Source organism: Leucopleurus acutus (assembly GCF_964270905.1).
Source record: "Leucopleurus acutus genome assembly, chromosome: 14".
In the NCBI taxonomy this organism is placed as follows: Eukaryota; Metazoa; Chordata; class Mammalia; order Artiodactyla; family Delphinidae; genus Leucopleurus; species Leucopleurus acutus.
This window is the reverse complement of record NC_139156.1, coordinates 26,106,762-26,124,171: the sequence shown is the minus strand read 5'-3', so window position 1 is coordinate 26,124,171 and position 17,410 is coordinate 26,106,762. Positions and strand designations below refer to the sequence as shown.

At 53.9% G+C, this 17,410-nt stretch overlaps 1 protein-coding gene across 2 annotated transcripts; it reads left to right on the top strand.

The window, feature by feature from the left end:
- Window positions 1-2,162: 2,162 nt before the first annotated feature.
- MFSD13A (major facilitator superfamily domain containing 13A) lies at window positions 2,163-17,358 on the top strand. 2 transcript variants are annotated; one of them, XM_082853919.1, is made up of 9 exons: window positions 2,163-2,210; window positions 10,006-10,248; window positions 10,684-10,766; window positions 11,349-11,801; window positions 11,951-12,077; window positions 12,891-12,987; window positions 13,554-13,725; window positions 13,801-13,994; window positions 15,407-17,358. In XM_082853919.1, exons 2-9 carry the CDS (start codon window positions 10,081-10,083, stop codon window positions 15,667-15,669), a joined length of 1,557 nt encoding a protein of 518 aa, XP_082710045.1. In that variant the 5' UTR covers window positions 2,163-2,210; window positions 10,006-10,080; the 3' UTR covers window positions 15,670-17,358. The 2 variants fall into 2 exon arrangements, with proteins under 2 accessions (XP_082710045.1, XP_082710044.1); XM_082853918.1 differs by having other exon boundaries at window positions 13,554-13,994.
- The last annotated feature ends 52 nt before the right edge of the window (window positions 17,359-17,410 follow it).

Here is a 17,410-nt window from a genome sequence, read left to right as displayed (position 1 = left end):
AGGGTAACTGGTTACATTGTCTATAAAATCAGAGGGCTGAGGGAACTCAGAGTGGGGTATTCAGTGCCACACAGGAGCCAAAGTCTTTCCTATAAGGTCACATCCAGTTCCAGCCCCTTGGCAGCTCTCCGCATTCTCCTGTTCCCCCACGGGATACCCAGGGAGGGCTAAGTAAAGGCTCAGTGTTGCTTTGAAATAAAGGCACATGCTGGCCAGAGATGGAACGGCAGAGGGACTCCTTTAGTCAATTTATGGAGGCCCTAGTGTACCAGACTCTATGCTGAATGCTGGTTTCCTGCCCTTCCTGCCCTCTATTCTCACAGCCAGTAAAGCATAGATGGGGGTAAGGGGTAAGGATGGGCGAGAAATGGTAATCTTCCTTCTAGTCATGAGGGCTTTCTGGAGCATGAGGGGTTTCATCAATTGCTTGAAGTCTAGAAAAGAGGTGATGTGTGTGTGGCCAAGAGGAGACCTAGGAGGTAAGAAGAGGGTCTGAAAAGGCAGGACTGGGGAGGAGGAAAGTGAGACAGACTGGTGGGAAATGAATGCTGGGGACAAGGTTCATGGGGCCTCTGGGGCTCCCCAGGAACTGGTTGAACAGACTCTAGCACCTGGACACCTGGGCTCTTGTGTTGGACTGTTTGCTCTGGGTGGGCCCTTGCCAGGTTGTCAGGAAGGAGGCAGAGGATGATAATTCCTGTTGACAACAGAACTCTTACACCCCTATTTCTCATTTAATGCCCACAAAATCCCTCTAAGGAGTAAAACAGAGGCTCACAAAAAGAGCATCCCCGAAAAAGAAGTGGTGGAGCTAGGGAACTGAGTCCCAGGTCCCCCAGAAGCCAAAAGCCACACTCATGGCCCCATATCCCAGGGTAGGGAAACAGCAAGTCTGGAGTCTGTGCTGTCTAATTGCCTAGAAATCTAAGTAGGCTTACAGGCCTGTTGGGAGAAGATGTGGGACATCCTTACCAGACTAGACTGAGCAAAACAAAACTTGACTTTCAGGGTCTGGGCAGGGGTAAGAAGAGGGAAGACTCCTGTTCTGAGAGTCAGAAAGTCTGGGTTCCAACTAGTCTGGGCCTCTTGCTTGCTGTGTGAAAGCTTGCTTGCTTTGTGGAATCTCTCCCAACCTCAGTTTCCTCATCTGTAAAATGGGGATAATAGCACCTACCTCCCAGGGATGACTATGTGAGGACTCAACAAGATAATGCATGTAGAGTGCTTAACACAGCACAGGGCACACTGGAAGAGCTCCGTAGCCTTATATTTTACTATTACTATTAACATGAGGAGGTTGGGACTTCCCTGGTGGTGCAGTGGATAAGACTCTGAGCTCCCAAGGCAGGGGGCCTGGGTTTGATCCCTGGTCAGGGAACTAGATCCCACATGCATGCCGCAACTAAGAGCTCGCATGCCACAACTAAGGAGCCCACGTGCCGCAACTAACACCTGGTGCAACCAAAAAAGAAAAGAAAAGAAACAAGAAAAAAATAATAATAATAAGAAGAGGTTGGGCTGCTTGGTTGCTCTCTCAGGGCCTGGTGCCCACAGCTCAAGCTGGGCCTGTCCACTCTTGAGGAGCTCACAATCCAGCATCAGGGAGTCCCAGGTCGTGCCACTGTCATCTTCATATCTGTCTCAGCTGTGCCTCCAGTCACATCACAAGGCTTGAAGGAAGGTGCTGAGCTCTCTTCATTTTCCGAATTAATAGTAGGGGTGGGGGACTTCCCCGGAGGTCTAGTGGTTAAGACTCCTGGCTTCCACTGCAGTGGATGCAGATTCGATCCCTGGTGGGTTAATTAAGATCCCACCAGCCGCACGACAGGCAAAAAAAAAAAAAGGACGGGGGAGAGGATGGGAAGCTCTCAGAAAAAACCTTGTTGATTTGAACTGAAATGACATTAAGCCTTCGTGGAAGTGAGAGGGAGGGGGTGAACCGGCCAGGAATACAGACAATCTGCCCGTTTTTTGTTGGCGCCCACGTCCTCTTTTTGGTCACTAAGGGCAAGCGCCCGTAACAAATATGGCGGCGGCATCCTCGGGCGCGAGCACCTGCCGAAGCAGCGGTCCCGGACCACGCGGAGCCAATCGCTGGGCAGGAGCGGAAGAAGGGGCTGGAGAAGCTGCTGGAGGCCTGCGCGCAGGCGCACTGGCTGGCACCTGGCTCCGGGCAGCCGCGGGATTAGGCTTCGCCTGCCACAATTTCGGTGAGGGGCTGGCCCGCGGCCGGGGCTTGGGGGCAGGAGCGGGCCGGACTGTGGGCCAGTCGGTCACAAAGGACACACCCGAAGGGTACAGGAATGCTATCTGCTCTGGGAGTCCTGGGGGCTGTCTGTGGGAGTTCCTGAAGTGATCTGGGTGTGGGTTGAGAGAGTGCCTCGGGGCAGGGTGGGAGAAGCTTGGACTCAAGGGGTGAGGATGGAATTCTTGCAGAGGGACTCCCTGGGGTCGCATGATGCATCAGGCCGGGATCCATTTCATTAACATAATGGCTTTTAACCCTGGTGGCGTTGTAGAACCAATTGGGGAGCTTTAAAAGAACACCGATGCTGGGCCCCATCCTTAGAAATTACGATTTAATTGGTCAGGGGTGAGGCTTAGGCTTTCGTGTTATTGAGCAGCTCCTCAGGTGATTTTAATGTGCAGACAGGCTGGAGAACCACCACATGGTTCAGTGCCAGCTATTGAGTAAGGAACTCCTGGGTTGTTCCCAGACTCCTCTGTGGCTCGCGAGGGGTGCATGGTCCTGAGGTGAAGTTGCTGATCTTCCAGTGCTGCTGCGGAGCAGGGAGGGAAAGGGAGAAGGTCCCTCCCCCAGTAGGGTGAAGTTCGTTTCCAGCCTGAGGAGGAGGATGGGCCCATTAGTCACTGCATGGAAAGTGGGCACCCCTCCAGGGTTGGGCGTCCCCAACAGCCCTGCCAGGGCTGGTCCTGCCGTGGGGAGACTGAGCAGGGAGACAAAGAGGGTGTGAAACAAGAAACACAGAAGACAATTCAGAGGTCACCTGCTTGTTGAAAAAAGGACACACCTAATATTTGCGCAGGGTATAATACCTTTCATATTCATTTGATACTGCCAGGACAGGCAGGGAATGGAATTTTCTCCCGCTTTGCAGATGTAGGAATAAACTCAGAGAGCTAGTTAGTGATAAGGTTCAAACTTGACCCAGGGCTCCCAACTCCAAATTATGCTTATTAGTAGATTTTTTCCCCTCCATACTAATAGCTTCTCATACAGTCTCTAGTCCTTCTGAAAGGAATCAGAAGCTAACACCCACCCTCTTTCTGAAGCCCCTCACCCCAGGGGCCCAGTCTGTCATTCTTGGTTTCCTCTACCAAATTCATCAGCCCCCTACTCACCACAGGCTGGTTCAGAAATCAGGGAGCTGCTACTGTTTCTATCATTTTCTGGTTCTTTATCTCCCAGAAGCCTGATGGGGTGAGGAGGGGAGAGTTTTTACATGATGCTGGCGGCTCCTTCTAAACATCTGATTCTGTCACCTGGCCACTCCCAGTGCCCCCCATCCTATTGTCCTCAGGATAGGATCTTGTGTGTGGTTTCCAAAGCCCTTCCTGATCTGGTGTGTATCAATTTTCCTTAGCACATGGGTGAAAGCTTAATAAGTGTTACATTTTGTTATTATCACTGTTCCTCTTTGTTGCCTCACCTGTTGCCTTGCTGTCCATGTTTCACATCAGGATTCCCCAGGTTGCCTCTTTTTGACTCCCACAGCCAAGCAGAATGCAGAGCTGAGGGGCACAGTGGGATCTGGGGAGGACACTCCTCCTATGGCTGCTGCTGTCCTGTTGGGCTGCGGATGTCCACATTGGCCTTTTAGGGGCAAATTGACCCAGAAGGTATTAATTGAGCACTTACTGTGTGGTGAAGGAGCCTGGTGGAAGCTGGGAGTCCAGATCAGGGGCAGGTCTGACCTGGCCCTGCCTTTAAGGAGCTTGGGTGCTGGAGAAGGGTTAGGGAGACATTTGGATCCTGATACAGAGCCAAGGGACCTGAAAAGGGGAGAGAACACCTGACTTGGTGCCCTTGGGAAGGTATGTGCCCTTGAACTGGGCCTTGCTTGAATCAGCAGGATTTGATACAATTGTGGTGGCGGTATGGGCCTAGTGATGTGAGAAATGCTGAGTTTTGGGGGTTTTTTTAGTCAGAAGCACCTGTTTTGAATTTTGGCTCTAGCACTTAATAGCTCTGTGATTTGGGGCCAGCTATTTAACCTTCAGAGCCTTGGTTTCTTCACTTACAAGATGAGGATGGAAATAGTAACGAGTTGTAAGTATTCATGATGATAGGTGTAAAAACCAGGTATATCTTATATGTCTGAGAAATGGTATGTAGTTACATCTAGGGTGTTTTAGGTGGAAGGAACAACATGAACAAAGGTTGGAGGTGGCACTTAAAAAAGAATTTGATGGATGACAGGATATATCAAGCAGTGAGAAGCATCAATGTTGAGTGCTGAAAAGACAACTTCAGTCATGGATTTGGCAGAAGGGGACACTGACTGCAACTCTTTAAAGATCATAAAGCCAAACTTCAGAGACATGAAAAAGAAGAAGAATAGCTACATTTAAAAAATTTTTTATTTATTTTTAGCTGTGTTGGGTCTTCGTTGCTGTGCATGGGCTTTCTCTAGTTGCGGTGAGCCGGGGATACTCTTCATTGTGGTGCGTGGGCTTCTCATTGCGGTGGCTTCTCTTCTTGTGGAGCACGGGTTCTAGAGCGCAGGCTCAGTTGTGGCGCACAGGCTTAGTTGCTCTGCGGCGTGTGGGATCTTCCCGGACCAGGGCTCAAACCCATGTCTCCTGCATTGGCAGGAGGATTCTTAACCACTGTGCCACCAGGGAAGCCCATGAATAGCTACATTTTATTGAGGGTCTTCTCAGTGCCAGGCACTAGGCTTGGTGCTTTATATATCTTTTGCATTTCAGCCCTACAGCAATCTAAGAGGTTGGCGTTGTCATCCCCACTTTATAGATGGGGAAACTGAGGCCCAGGGAGAGGGAGTGGCTGGCTCAAGGCCACACAACTGGGACCATACCAGTGGGGGGCATGGGAGATGGGCTCTGGGGCCACCAGCAGGCTCTCCTGCTAGGTGCCAAGGTGAGGGTGGAGTTGGTTGCAGGTTACAGGTTATCTCAGCCAGGTTATGCAACTAGGCTGGTGTGAGCCCCAAGCCTTCCTCCCCCGAGAGGCAGGGCTGTTGTTCTCTGTGGGGGTGGAGTGAGGGTGGGGAGGGCTATTAGAGGAAGCAGTTCCTGATGGAGGAGTGGAATCTGGAGTGACCCTGCATACTCCTCCCCCAGCTTTCTTTCCCGGGCAGAGGCTTACCTGGACAGGTTACTTTGCCTCTAGATCTGGTCCATGGTAGTGGTCTGTCTCTGGTACTCATGAACATCATCTGGGCCCATGCTCCTTGCAGGCCGTCCTCTTCTGACTTTCCCCCTTGTGCCTTGATTTTTCTCTCAAACTCGCCTACCACAGGAAGGAGCCTGATTACCAGCATATTCCCCTGCTCCTACCCTGATCTGTTATAAGTGAGCCCAAGGAAATGCCAGTTTCTGAGCACATTTCTGTCGGTGCTCTGGGCTTCCTAGACATAGTTTAATCCTCCCTGAATTCCTATAAAAATAGGCACTGTTACTCCCATTTTACAGGTGAGGAAACCAAGGTTCAGACAAGCTCAGACCTTGCCTGCAGTTATAGTTAGTAGAAAGTTCAGTTGAGATGTAAACCCAGGCCGTTCTGATGGCAAAAGTCATACGTTTTCCATCTCACCGCACTTTGAGGTTTTCTTCTACTGTTGCCCCAGCTGCTGGAGGCTGGGGACCTTGCCTGTAGGGTTCACCTTCTCCAGTAACCAGGGCAGGCCACTGGACATCTGGGTAGGGGTGCCAGGAGGTTTCACTCCCTTTGGACAAAGGCTTTCAAGGTGAGGGAGGGGAGTTCTGAAAGGCTCTGGGGAATCACAGGAGGTGACCTGGGTTAAGGATGGCAGCAGAGGTGTACATGGTGCTTTACAGCCCCAAAGCACCTTTAGATTAGCCCACCCCACCCTTGTGTGGTAGGTATGGAGGGTCTGGGAGGCTCGTTAGTAGTAATCTCTGAAGTTTGGGTGCTCGCTGCACTTCCTGTGCTCATTGCGTTAGAGTATTTTCTCATGGACTGCTAACCCTAGCCTTAGGAAGGTTGGCCCCATCGTGCAGATCAGGAAACAGGCATGGAGAGGTTTAGCAAATTGCTTCAGGTCACACGGGTAGGAAATGGTGGAGTTGGGACTTTGGAGACCTCCAGTTGTGTCTTCTTTCCACTATGTTACTTGGAAAGTGCCAAGGAAACTTAAAGGGTGATGGATATGTTCCTGATCTCAATTGTGGTGACAGTTTCACAGGCATACCTATGCCAAAACTGATCAGGCTGTACACTTTGAAAATGTGCAGATTATTATTATTTGGGGGCGGGAGGTCTTTTTTTTTTTCTTTTTTTCTTTTGGCCATGCGGTGCAGCTTGCAGGATCTCAGTTCCCCAACCAGGGATTGAACCCAGGCCATGGCAGTGAGAGCCCAGAATCCTAACCACTAGGCCACCAGGGGACTCCCTGATATGCAGATTATTATATGTCAGTTGTACCTCAATAAAGCTGTGAAAAAAAAAAGTATTTCCCACCAAATGTTTCTTCAGGGGCTCAAAGCCCCCAGGGAGAGGCCACCTGGATATCCCCCGGCTCTGGGACAAGGTGGCATCATTATGGCCTGGGAGAGATTCTCACAGACTTAGCGGCTGCTTTCAGGTAGTTTTGGCCACTCCTCCTTCTCTCATTGCTCCACCACTAGGCGTGGGCTGGCACAAGATTGGCACAGGGGATGGGGGGCTGCATACCGATCTCTTGAGTGAATTGCCACTCAGCTTCCATTGAGCCTGAGAGAGACTCCCATGAGATACCATCCTTATTCTCCCTGCAGAGCCTCTTTCTTACCCGTCACTCTTATAGCAAGAGTGGCTGAGTCCAGAGAGGGAGAGAGAGGGCGAAGACACAGGCCCTGCGCTGGAGAACCCCACAGTCAGGCTGGAGTGCGGGCAGGTGGGAGAGTGCTGTGCAGGGGCAGGAGGCACCAGTGAGGGCCGAGGAGTTGGAGAAGGTCTTCTCGACATGGTGCTGGCTCCTGAGGGATGGGTGAGATGGAGATGAAGACATGGGCAGGGTGCTTCTGGTAGGAGGCACCATCAAGAACAAAGACCTGGGGGCTTCCCTGGTGGCGCAGTGGTTAAGAATCCGCCTGCCAATGCAAGGGAGATGGGTTCGAGCCCTGGTCCGGGAAGATCCCACATGCCGCAGAGCAACTAAGCCTGTGTGCCACAACTACTGAGCCTGCGCTCTAGAGCCCATGAGCCACAACTACTGAGCCCTCGTGCCACAACTACTGAAGCCCTCGTGCCTAGAGCCCGTGCTCCGCAACAAGAGAAGCCACCACAATGAGAAGCCCACACACCACAATGAAGAGTAGCCCCCGCTCGCCGCAACCAGAGAAAACCTGTGCGCAGCAACGAAGACCCAATGCAGCCAAAAATGGATAAATAAATAAATTTATTAAAAAAAAAAAAAAAAAGAACAAAGGCCTGGCCAGAGGAGACAGTGGCTTGAAGATCCATGGGAGTCTGGGCTGGTCTGGCGGGGAGAGGCCAGACTACAGAGGCCCTTGAAGGCTGGGCAGGGAAGGGGAGCCATGGTTGCTCATGGGGCAAGAACAGGGCCTGGGGAGTCACCACATTTGGACTGGGGCTGAAGTCGGTCTTCCAGGGCCTGACTCTGATGGGGAAACAGAAGTTTCTGTTCTGCATGTGTGCGTGCAAGCATGCGGACATGTAAATGAAGCCCATGGGTAGGCTTGGGTCACGAGGACTCAAAGAGAAAGCCTCTGAGGAGGTGTATAAATTTTAGGGCTGCCACGAACTGAGTGGCTTAAGGCAACCTCCCAGTTCCTGTAGGGTAGAAATCCAACATCAAGGCATCAGCAGGGTCATGTGCCCTCTGGAGGGAGGCTCTAGGAAAGAATCCTTCCTTGCCTCTTCCTAGCTCCTGGTGGTTGCCTCTGCAATTCTTAGTGTTCTTTGGCTTGTAGATGCGTCACTCAAATTTCTGCCTGCATCTTCAGGTGGCTGTGTTCCCTTTGTGTGTGTCTGTCTCTGTGTCCAAATTTCCCTCTCCTTTTAAGGATACCAGTCATTGGATTAGGGCCCACCCTAACTCAGTATGATCTCATCTTAACTTGGTTACATCTGCAAAGATCCTATTTCCAAATAAGGTTGCACTCACAGATACTGGGGGTTAGGACTTGAACTTATCTCTTTGGGGCACATTTAACTCAGAACAGGGAGTTTGAGAGAAGGAAGCCCCCATAGCTTCCCTCTGGGGGTCAGACAAGCACACATGAGATTATTTTTCTGAAAAGAGAACAACAGCTTTGAATCTAAAGAGACAGATAGACTTAATGCCTGGCTGCTTAAAGTGTGGTCGTGGACCAGCAGCCTTGGTGCCACCTGGGAGCCTGTTAGAAATGCAGAATCTCAGATTCTTCCCCACGCCTATGGAGGCAAAATCTGCATTTTAACAAAGTCCCCTGGTGACTTGGAAGCACATTACAGTATGAGAAGCGCTGCTTTAATAAAAATCTGACTTTCATTTGCTTTTCCATGATTGGTCAGTCTAGCCTGCTGGTCTCTGTACACAAGTCGGCCTGGTTGGGAGCAGGCACTCGTGCTGTCCTTTGTTCTCTCTCTCTCTCTCTCTTTTTTTTTTTTTTTTTTGTGGTACACGGGCCTCTCACTGTTGTGGCTTCTTCCCGTTGCGGAGCACAGGCTCCGGACGCGCAGGCCCAGCGGCCATGGCTTACGGGCCCAGCCGCTCCGCGGCATGTGGGATCTTCCTGGACCGGGGCACGAACCCACGTCCCCTGCATTGGCAGGCGGACTCCCAACCACTGTGCCACCAGGGAAGCCCTGTTCTCTCTTTTCATGTAACATGTTCTTGAGTTTCTCTCCCCTGTGTTGAGGTGGCCCACGTACTTGGCCCTTCTGGAGAGCATCGGGCTTGTTGAGCCAGTCCCTTTGTTGTGTTCCTGGGCTGTGTCCAGCTTTTGGCTGTTTATAAATGTTGCTGCCATGAACAGCTCTGTACTTGTTCCCTTGGGGTTAGTTCCTTGAGGTGGAATTTCCGGAATCAAAGTGCGTGAGCAGTTGTGGACTCTTATCATATCTTATAACTTGTATATCCCTATGGAAACTGCCATCACAGCAGGTTTCTCCATTCTACCCAGCAGTCCATAGGAACCCAATTTGGGAGGTCAAGTGGCAGAAAAGGCTTTGGAGCCAGACAGGTCAGGGTTCAAATCTGCTACTTTTTTGCTGTGCGACACTGGGCAAATTACTTAACATCTCTGAGCTTGGGGTTGCTCTCCTATAATATTGTAATAGTGCTGTAAACTTTGTAGGGATTTTATAAAGATGATAATGAGATCACTAACGTCCATTTATTGAGCACTTTCTGTGAGTTACCTCATTTAATCCTTACATTCCTCTGAGTAGCCATGATCATCCACTTTTCCTTTTTACAGAAGAGAAAACTGAGGCTGGGGTTAAGTAGCTTGCCCGAGGTGCCACTGTAGGCACAGTGTGTGCCCAAGCCCAGGGTTGTCATGTCTGGACCGTTAAGATTGAGTAAAGTATGGATGAAAGAAGATACTGAGCACTAGCACGCGACCTGGCTCAGCACTTGCTGGCTGGCTGCCTTCTCTTCCCACGCCTTTATCAGTTTCCTTGGGTTACTCTCCAGTAGTGGTATCTAGTCCAGCATTGTTTTAGCTGGACATCATTGACGATTCCCCAGTTTTGTTTTACGTACAGACTTTCTCCCAGTGAGATGACTCAGAGGTCTGGGGTTAGATCAGCTGGCTCTGATCCCTGCAGCTAACTGGCTTCTTCTTCCCCAGGGACAAGGATGGCCAGACTGCCCGTGGCCATGAGCGCTCCTCAGTACTCCTGGGGCTGAGGCTGGGCTGGCCGCCATGGGGCTGGGTGGGCCCTGGGCCTGGCTGCTGGGCCTGCCCACGGCCATGGTCTATGGCTCCCTGGCCCTCTTCATCTCTGTCCTGCACAACGTGTTCCTGCTTTACTACGTGGACACCTTTGTCTCAGTGTACAAGATCAACAAAGCTGCCTTCTGGGTCGGAGAGGTAGGCCAGAGCTGGGGCAGCTAGCCAGGGTGGGAGCCAGGCAGATGGCAGGGCTGGATCCTGCCCAGCCAGGAGCTTGGGGCAAGCCGGGTTGCCCACCGAGATTCAGCAAGGAAAGCTGGAGCTGGAGGCCTTGATGACTCCTCAGTGAGGATTACGCCAGCTCTCCTGGCCTCTGTCTTGTGAGCCAGGCACTGTTCTATGTATGCACAGTTATAATATATTCACATATATTTATCAGCTGGGACCTGGATGGGTGGGAGTTTGATGGGACAGTCGCTATGGAGGGACTGACCTGAGGGACTGACCTGAGCAAAGGTTTGCAGGAAGGAAAGCTGGGGTCATCTCTGAGAGGTGGCGAGCAGGCTGGGATGGAGAAAGCCCCGGAGAGGAGGCTGCCTGGAGCCCACCTGCCCGTTTCCCCTCTGCCCACAGACGGTGTTTCTCCTCTGGAACAGCCTCAATGACCCCCTGTTCGGCTGGCTGAGTGACCGTCAGTTCCTCAGCTCCCAGCCCCGGTTTGTTTCCCGAGGATGGCTCAGAACTGGTTCTGTCCCACCTACCCCCGCCCCCAGAGCTGGAGGACCCCTGCCTGTGTTTGGGGTGGGGAAGAAAGGGAGACCATTTCCAGCTGTTGTGCAGGCTTCCTCCTTTCCCAAGGTCAGGCAGACTCTGTCCAGTTTGAAGAAGTGGCCTTGGCTGGCTGCTGCCTTGCTCAGCTCGGGGAGAAATTTACCCCCGCTTGGCTTACCAGGCCCTCAGGACGGGGCTCCGTGCAGCAAACACTCTGCTGCTTCTGGCACATTTCTTTAGCCCATCCCTGCTCGGGCCCATCACTGCCCCCAAGCTTGAGAAATGGGTATCCCACCACCCTTTGGCCATCAGCCCTGGCAGGCTGGTAAGAGAGCAGAGGGGGGAGTGTACCCACTGGTGAGTTGTGCTTCCTAAATCGGGTTGAACTCAGGGCTCAGTGGGACCACCCTGGTGTGAGTCCCATGCTCTGGGCCTCTGTTGTTCCCTCCTCTGGGCCCTGGGCAGGGGGAACTGGGGCCTGCCAAGGCTGTAGGGGCATCTCCCAACAGCACCCCTCTCCCTGGCAGGTCAGGCGCCAGGCTCTCCTCGAGGGCCGTGGTGCTGGCACGGGTGCGGGCGCTGGGCTGGCATGGGCCGCTGCTGGCGCTGTCGTTCCTGGCGTTCTGGGTGCCGTGGGCCCCAGCTGGCCTGCAGTTCTTGCTGTGCCTGTGCCTCTATGATGGCTTCCTGACGCTCGTGGACCTGCACCATCATGCCTTGCTGGCTGACCTGGCCCTCTCAGCCCACGACCGCACCCACCTCAACTTCTACTGCTCCCTCTTCAGTGCGGCTGGCTCCCTGTCTGTCTTTGCCTCCTACGCCTTCTGGAACAAAGAAGACTTCTCTTCCTTCCGCGCCTTCTGCCTGGCACTGGCCGCTGGCTCTGGGCTGGGCTTTGTGGGGGCCACACGGCTGCTGAGGTGGCGGGTGGAGGCGGCCAGCAGGGAACCGGGGTGCCCAACCCTGGCTGTGGATGGCGGGTGAGTGGCCAGCTCCGGCTCTCCAGGGTCCCGCCAGCACTCTGCTGGGTGTGACTGCCATGCTGGGGCCCCTGGCTGGTGGATGGCTGCCGGGTGGGGGATGGCTCTGGCCCAGCCTAGGCCGTTCTTGACTCCCCTCTGCCCCATAGCCTGTGTGAAGAAGAAGAGCTGCTTCTTGGCGGCGAGGAGACAGGCAGCATCACCTTGGGCCAGTACCTTCGGCAGCTGGCCCGCCACCGGAACTTCCTGTGGTTCGTGGGCATGGACCTGGTGCAGGTACGGGAGCAGTGCCTCCGTCCAGGATGGCTACGAATGCCTCACTCAAGGGGACAGGCTCCTCAGAAGCTGGGAGATCAGTTCTGGCCTCGCCTGAGAATGGCTGGGCCATTCAATGGCAGGAGCACAAGTTGGGTTGTTAGATACCTGGATTCTAGCAGCATCTGAGCTCCTAGCTCTCTGCGTCATCTTAGGTTGTCTCAGTCTCTCGGGGCAGCCATGTCCTCACCTGCAAAGCGAGAATATGAAAAAGAGGTGCCCCTTTGGAGACTTTTAAAACACCACATGCCATACCTAAAACATATGTAGTATATAAGCCAACCAAATTTAGAAATAGATTGTTTTTGTGTCATTTAGCTTGTTTTAGCATTGATAGGTTTTATAAGAGAAAAAGCTTTTAATTGTTCTAATGACAATTTTGTCATTCCTTCTAACTTTTAGCAAACTTGATGAGCATAGGAAGTTGGTTTCAGGTTTTGTTGTTGTTTTTTGCGGTATGCGGGTCTCTCACTGCTGTGGCCTCTCCCGTTGTGGAGCACAGGCTCCAGACGCGCAGGCTCAGCGGCCATGGCTCATGGCCCCAGCCGCTCCGCGGCATGTGGGAGCTTCCCGGACCGGGGCACCAACCCGTGTCCCCTGCATCGGCAGGCGGACTCCCAACCACTGCGCCACCAGGGAAGCCCTGGTTTCAGGTTTTGTTCTGGCATGTTCCACGCCGAGGGACACGGGGGTGGAGGCCGCTCTTGCTCCTGCTGCCCCACCTGCTGGCTTCTGCCCTCTTCCTGGCCTCCTCACTGTCCCTGTTGGTTGCAGGTCTTTCACTGCCACTTCAACAGCAACTTCTTCCCCCTCTTCCTGGAGCATCTGTTGTCAGACCACATCTCCCTCTCCACTGGCTCCTTCCTGTTGGGTGAGTGGGTGCCTCGGGCAGGCCGGAAGGACAAAGGCTTGCACCCCAGAACCCCTAGCCCGGCTGTAGGCACAGCCGCCTCCCCAGCTGGGGCCCAGGTGGCAGAGGGCAGAATCCGTGCTGGGGTTGCACCTCCAGCCCCCAGCTCTGTTTTCCAGAGGGAGGGAGGGAGCCTCTGTGGGTTTGAGTGGGTAGGGCTGCCCTCATGGTGGTCCTCTGGGTGGCGGTGACACCCAGAGGTGAAGTGTACAGTGGCTGGTTCACAGGGAGGACTACTGTCCTGACAGGCCTGGGTGTGTGTCTTGACCGTGCTTATTCACTGTGTGGCCTTGGGTTCATCTCTTGGTTTCATCTCTTTGGGCCTCCACTTCTCTGTAAAGTAGGAATGATAATAGTACTTACCTAAAAGCGTCGTGAGGACTAAATAAAAGGGTGTGAAGCTCTTAGCACGGAGCCTGAACCTTGTTAGTGTTGGATCAGTGCAAACTCTGATTCCGATGGCCAACCGTGAGCAGTTGTGGAGGTTGTGGCCGTGCCCCCTGACGAGGCCGCACCCCCTTCCCCAGGCATCTCCTATGTCGCTCCGCATCTCAACAATCTCTACTTCCTGCCCCTGTGCCGGCGCTGGGGCGTCTACGCTGTGGTGCGCGGGCTCTTCCTGCTCAAGCTGGGCCTGAGCCTGCTCATGCTGTGCGCTGGCCCCGACCGCCCTGGCCTGCTCTGCCTCTTCATTGCCAGGTATGCCCTGCCCTCCTTCGTCCCCACACCTCTGTCCCACCCCTTCATTTTTGTCTGCTCTCTCTCCGCCGGCAGCAACCGTGTCTTCACTGAGGGCACCTGTAAGCTGTTGACCTTGGTGGTCACTGACCTGGTGGACGAGGACCTGGTGCTGAACCACCGCAAGCAGGCGGCCTCAGCACTTCTCTTTGGCATGGTGGCCTTGGTGACCAAGCCAGGCCAGACCTTCGCCCCGCTGCTGGGCACCTGGCTGCTGTGCTTCTACACAGGTGAGAGCCCAGGGGCTGGCACGGGGCTCTGGAGGCTCCAGGGAGCACAGCTTACCTGGTGTACCAGCTGATCAGCCTGGGATCTGGGTCCGTTGAGGGAGAGAATGGCAACCAGCCAACAGAGGCTGGGTCTGGGCCGCCCCCGGCTGCCACCCCTCCTCTGCCTCTCTGCATGTGGGTAGAGGAACTGGGTTACACTCTTTCATTCATTCATTCAACAAATATGTATGGAATACCTTCTCTGCCAGGTGCTGCTCTAGGTGCCTCTAGGGAGGGAGATGACAAAGTAAGACAGACAAGGTCTTTGCCATCGTGGAGCTTATATTCTAGTCAGGGGGTCGGGGTAGGGTCGGCAATAAACAGCCAAACAGGTAGTGATAAGTGCGTTGGTAAAAACTAGCCATTGTGACTGAGAAGCTGCTTAGTGTGGTCCGGGAAGGTCTCTCTGAGGAGGTGACACCCAGGATGTGAACTGAATGGCGAGGATTTGGTCTACAAAGATCTCAGCAAATCTCAGACAGAGAGAACTGGAAGTGGGCCCAAGTTATCAAGAATGGTTTGGCAGACTTCCCTGGTGGTGCAGTGGTTAAGAATCCATCTGCCAATGCAGGGGACCCGGGTTCGAGCCCTGGTCCGGGAAGATCCCACATGCCACGGAGCAACTAAGCCTACGTGCCACAACTACTGAGCCTGCGCTCTAGAGCCACGAGTCACAAGTACTGAGCCCGCGTGCCACAACTACTAAAGTCGGCACACCTAGAGCCTGTGCTCTGCAAAAAGAGAAGCCACCGCAGTGAGAAGCCCGTGCACCGAAACGAAGAGTAGCCCTGGCTCGCCACAGCTAGAGAAAGCCCGCACACAACAACGAAGACCCAACGCAGCCAAAAATAAATAAATTTATAAAAAAGAGTGGTTTGGAGATGAGGCTGGAAAAGTGAAGAGGGCTCTGTAGATCTGGGCAGGGTGTGAATTTTATTCTCAGTGCAGCTATTGGGTGGCTTTTAAGTAGGGGAGTGGCCTCGTCTGATTTACATGCTTTAAAGTTCGCTCTGACTGCTGCACGGAGGATGGGCTGTAGGGAGGCTGTGGCACAGGCGATGGAGGCTTGGAGCAGGTGCGGCCGGGGGCTGAAAAGAAGTGTTTGTTTTGGGCTGTGTTTTGGAGTTGGGGGAAGTGAAGGATTGGCTGTTGGGGAGTGGTGAAATTAACTGAGGAATCTAGGAAGACTTCGAGGTTATTGGGGGGATGGCGGTACCATTCCCCAAGAAGAGAAGAACAGGGGAGAAGCAAGTCTGGGGGAGGAATCAAGAGCTGCCATTTGGACATGTGCCCGTGGCGTGTGAGATGCGGCACTGTGGACTGTGGAGGAGACCGGGGCTGACCTGTTCTTTCTGCGGACTCTCTCATCCTAGGTCATGATCTCTTCCAGCAGCCCGCACTGACGCCTGTGGGGAGTGCCCAGCCCTGGCCAGAGCCCCCGGCTCCACCCCCACCACAGGCCCCAACGCTCCGCCAGGGCTGCTTCTACCTGCTGGTGCTGGTTCCCCTCACCTGTGCTCTGCTGCAGCTGTTCACCTGGTCCCAGTTCACGCTGTATGGGAGACGCCTGCATGCGGTCAAAGCCCAGCGTCAGAACCTGTCACGGGCCCAAACCCTGGACATTAAGATGGTGTGAGGGGAGCGGCAAGGCCACCCTGCTGAGGACACTACCTGCAGCCCTGGGCGGCCAGTCTCTTTCGCCTTCCTGGGGTGCAGCCTGGAGGACAGATGGCGGAGTGGGAGCTCCTGGGGCTGCGCAGGGAGCGTCACTGAGGTCTAAGTTCCTGCTTGGCTGTCGGGCTCAGCTTGGGCAAGGGTTGGGGCGTTTGTGCTCAGGGACCCGCTTCCTCCTATGCGGCAGGAGGAAGAAGAGGATCACGAAGGGAGGGGGCCCGCCCTGTGGTCACGTGGGGTTGCTGTGGGCACAGAGGCCTATCCCCCTTCCTGGCTGGGGCTGGCGCCCTATGTGGGATCGGAAACCACTTTGGCCTAGTCAGAGGAAACTGAGTCCCACCTGCCCCTTGCGGTGGCTTCTCTCAGAACTCTCTGCCTCAGCTGTGCGTGGAGTAGCGCGCCCTAGCTGCTGCAGGGCGCCCGCATCCCCCTGGCCTCTCAGCAATGTTCATTTCATCACAGACTGATCGAAGTCGGTCATTTCTATTCCCACTCCTGAGGTCTGTGCTGTGTGTGGGAGTGGTGGGTTGGGGAACAGGATTCCTTACTTAATAGGAGCAGCCTGAGAGCATTTTCAGAGATGAGTGGGGGGCCACCCACATCAGAGTCACTGGGGTAGCAGGGGGAGCCCGCAGGCCCATGGCCGCATGGGCCCTTGGGAGCAAATCAGCTTTCAGGCCTGCGTTCGTAGCCCCAGTGCGTTTCCCGTGTACCACGGCTGGACGTGGTGGGCAAGGAGGAGTGGCCACTTCTAGGCTAGAGGTCCTTAACCTTGGCGTCGCTGGGGAGCTTGCAAAGATGCTGGTGTCTGAGTTGTTCCCCAAGATTCTGATTTCATGGGTCTGGGTACCGCCTGGCACTGGGGTTTCGGAAAGCTCTGTGGTGATTTTCCCGTGCAGCTGGGACTGAGAACCTCTGCTTGAGGTCAGCGTTTCTCGGCCTCGGCACTGCAGACATTTGGGGCTGGGCTGTTCTTTGTTGTGGGTGTTTAGCAGCATCCCTGGCCTCTGCCTACTAGATGTCAGTAGCATCTCCCTCCAGTTGTGACGACCAAACATCTCCAGGCATTGCCAAGTGTGTCCTAAGGGGCAAAACTGACTTTGATTGGGAACCACTGCTCTAGGCCAATGGTTATTTGAGGGTGTGCACAGCGGTTAAGAATGTAGGCCCTAGGGCTATATTGCCTGGGTTCAAATTCTAGCTAACAAAGGGCAGAGCTTTGGGAAATTATATAAGGAATAACAAACATACTTACACTTTGTACAGTTGTTGGGAGAATCAAATGGATTAACATTTGTAAAGTGCCTGGAAAACCGCTCCCCCCTACCCCCCAAGTATACAGGTTTAAAATGGAGAACTGATTAATCAGCATATCTGCGCGTGGGCCCTGGGAACAGTATTTTAATAAGCTTCTGACTTCAGAGATGTGAAGAGCTGGCCCCCTCATTTGGGGTGGAGTCTCATCCATGGGCTTGGGCATGTGCAAAGGCCTGGGACCTTCATTCCTGACCTGGTCTTTGGGCTTCGTTGTGAACACCATCTTCTCTGCGTCCCCCTGACAGGCTGGGGCTTGGGCTAAGGTCAGGCCAAGTCTGGCTGGTGCAACAGTGCCCTCTAGAGGACAGACTAGGCCCAGTCACAGCCTCAGATTCCGGGCCCACAGCTTCTCCCTCCTCCCACCCTGCACTGGCTACAGACAGAGG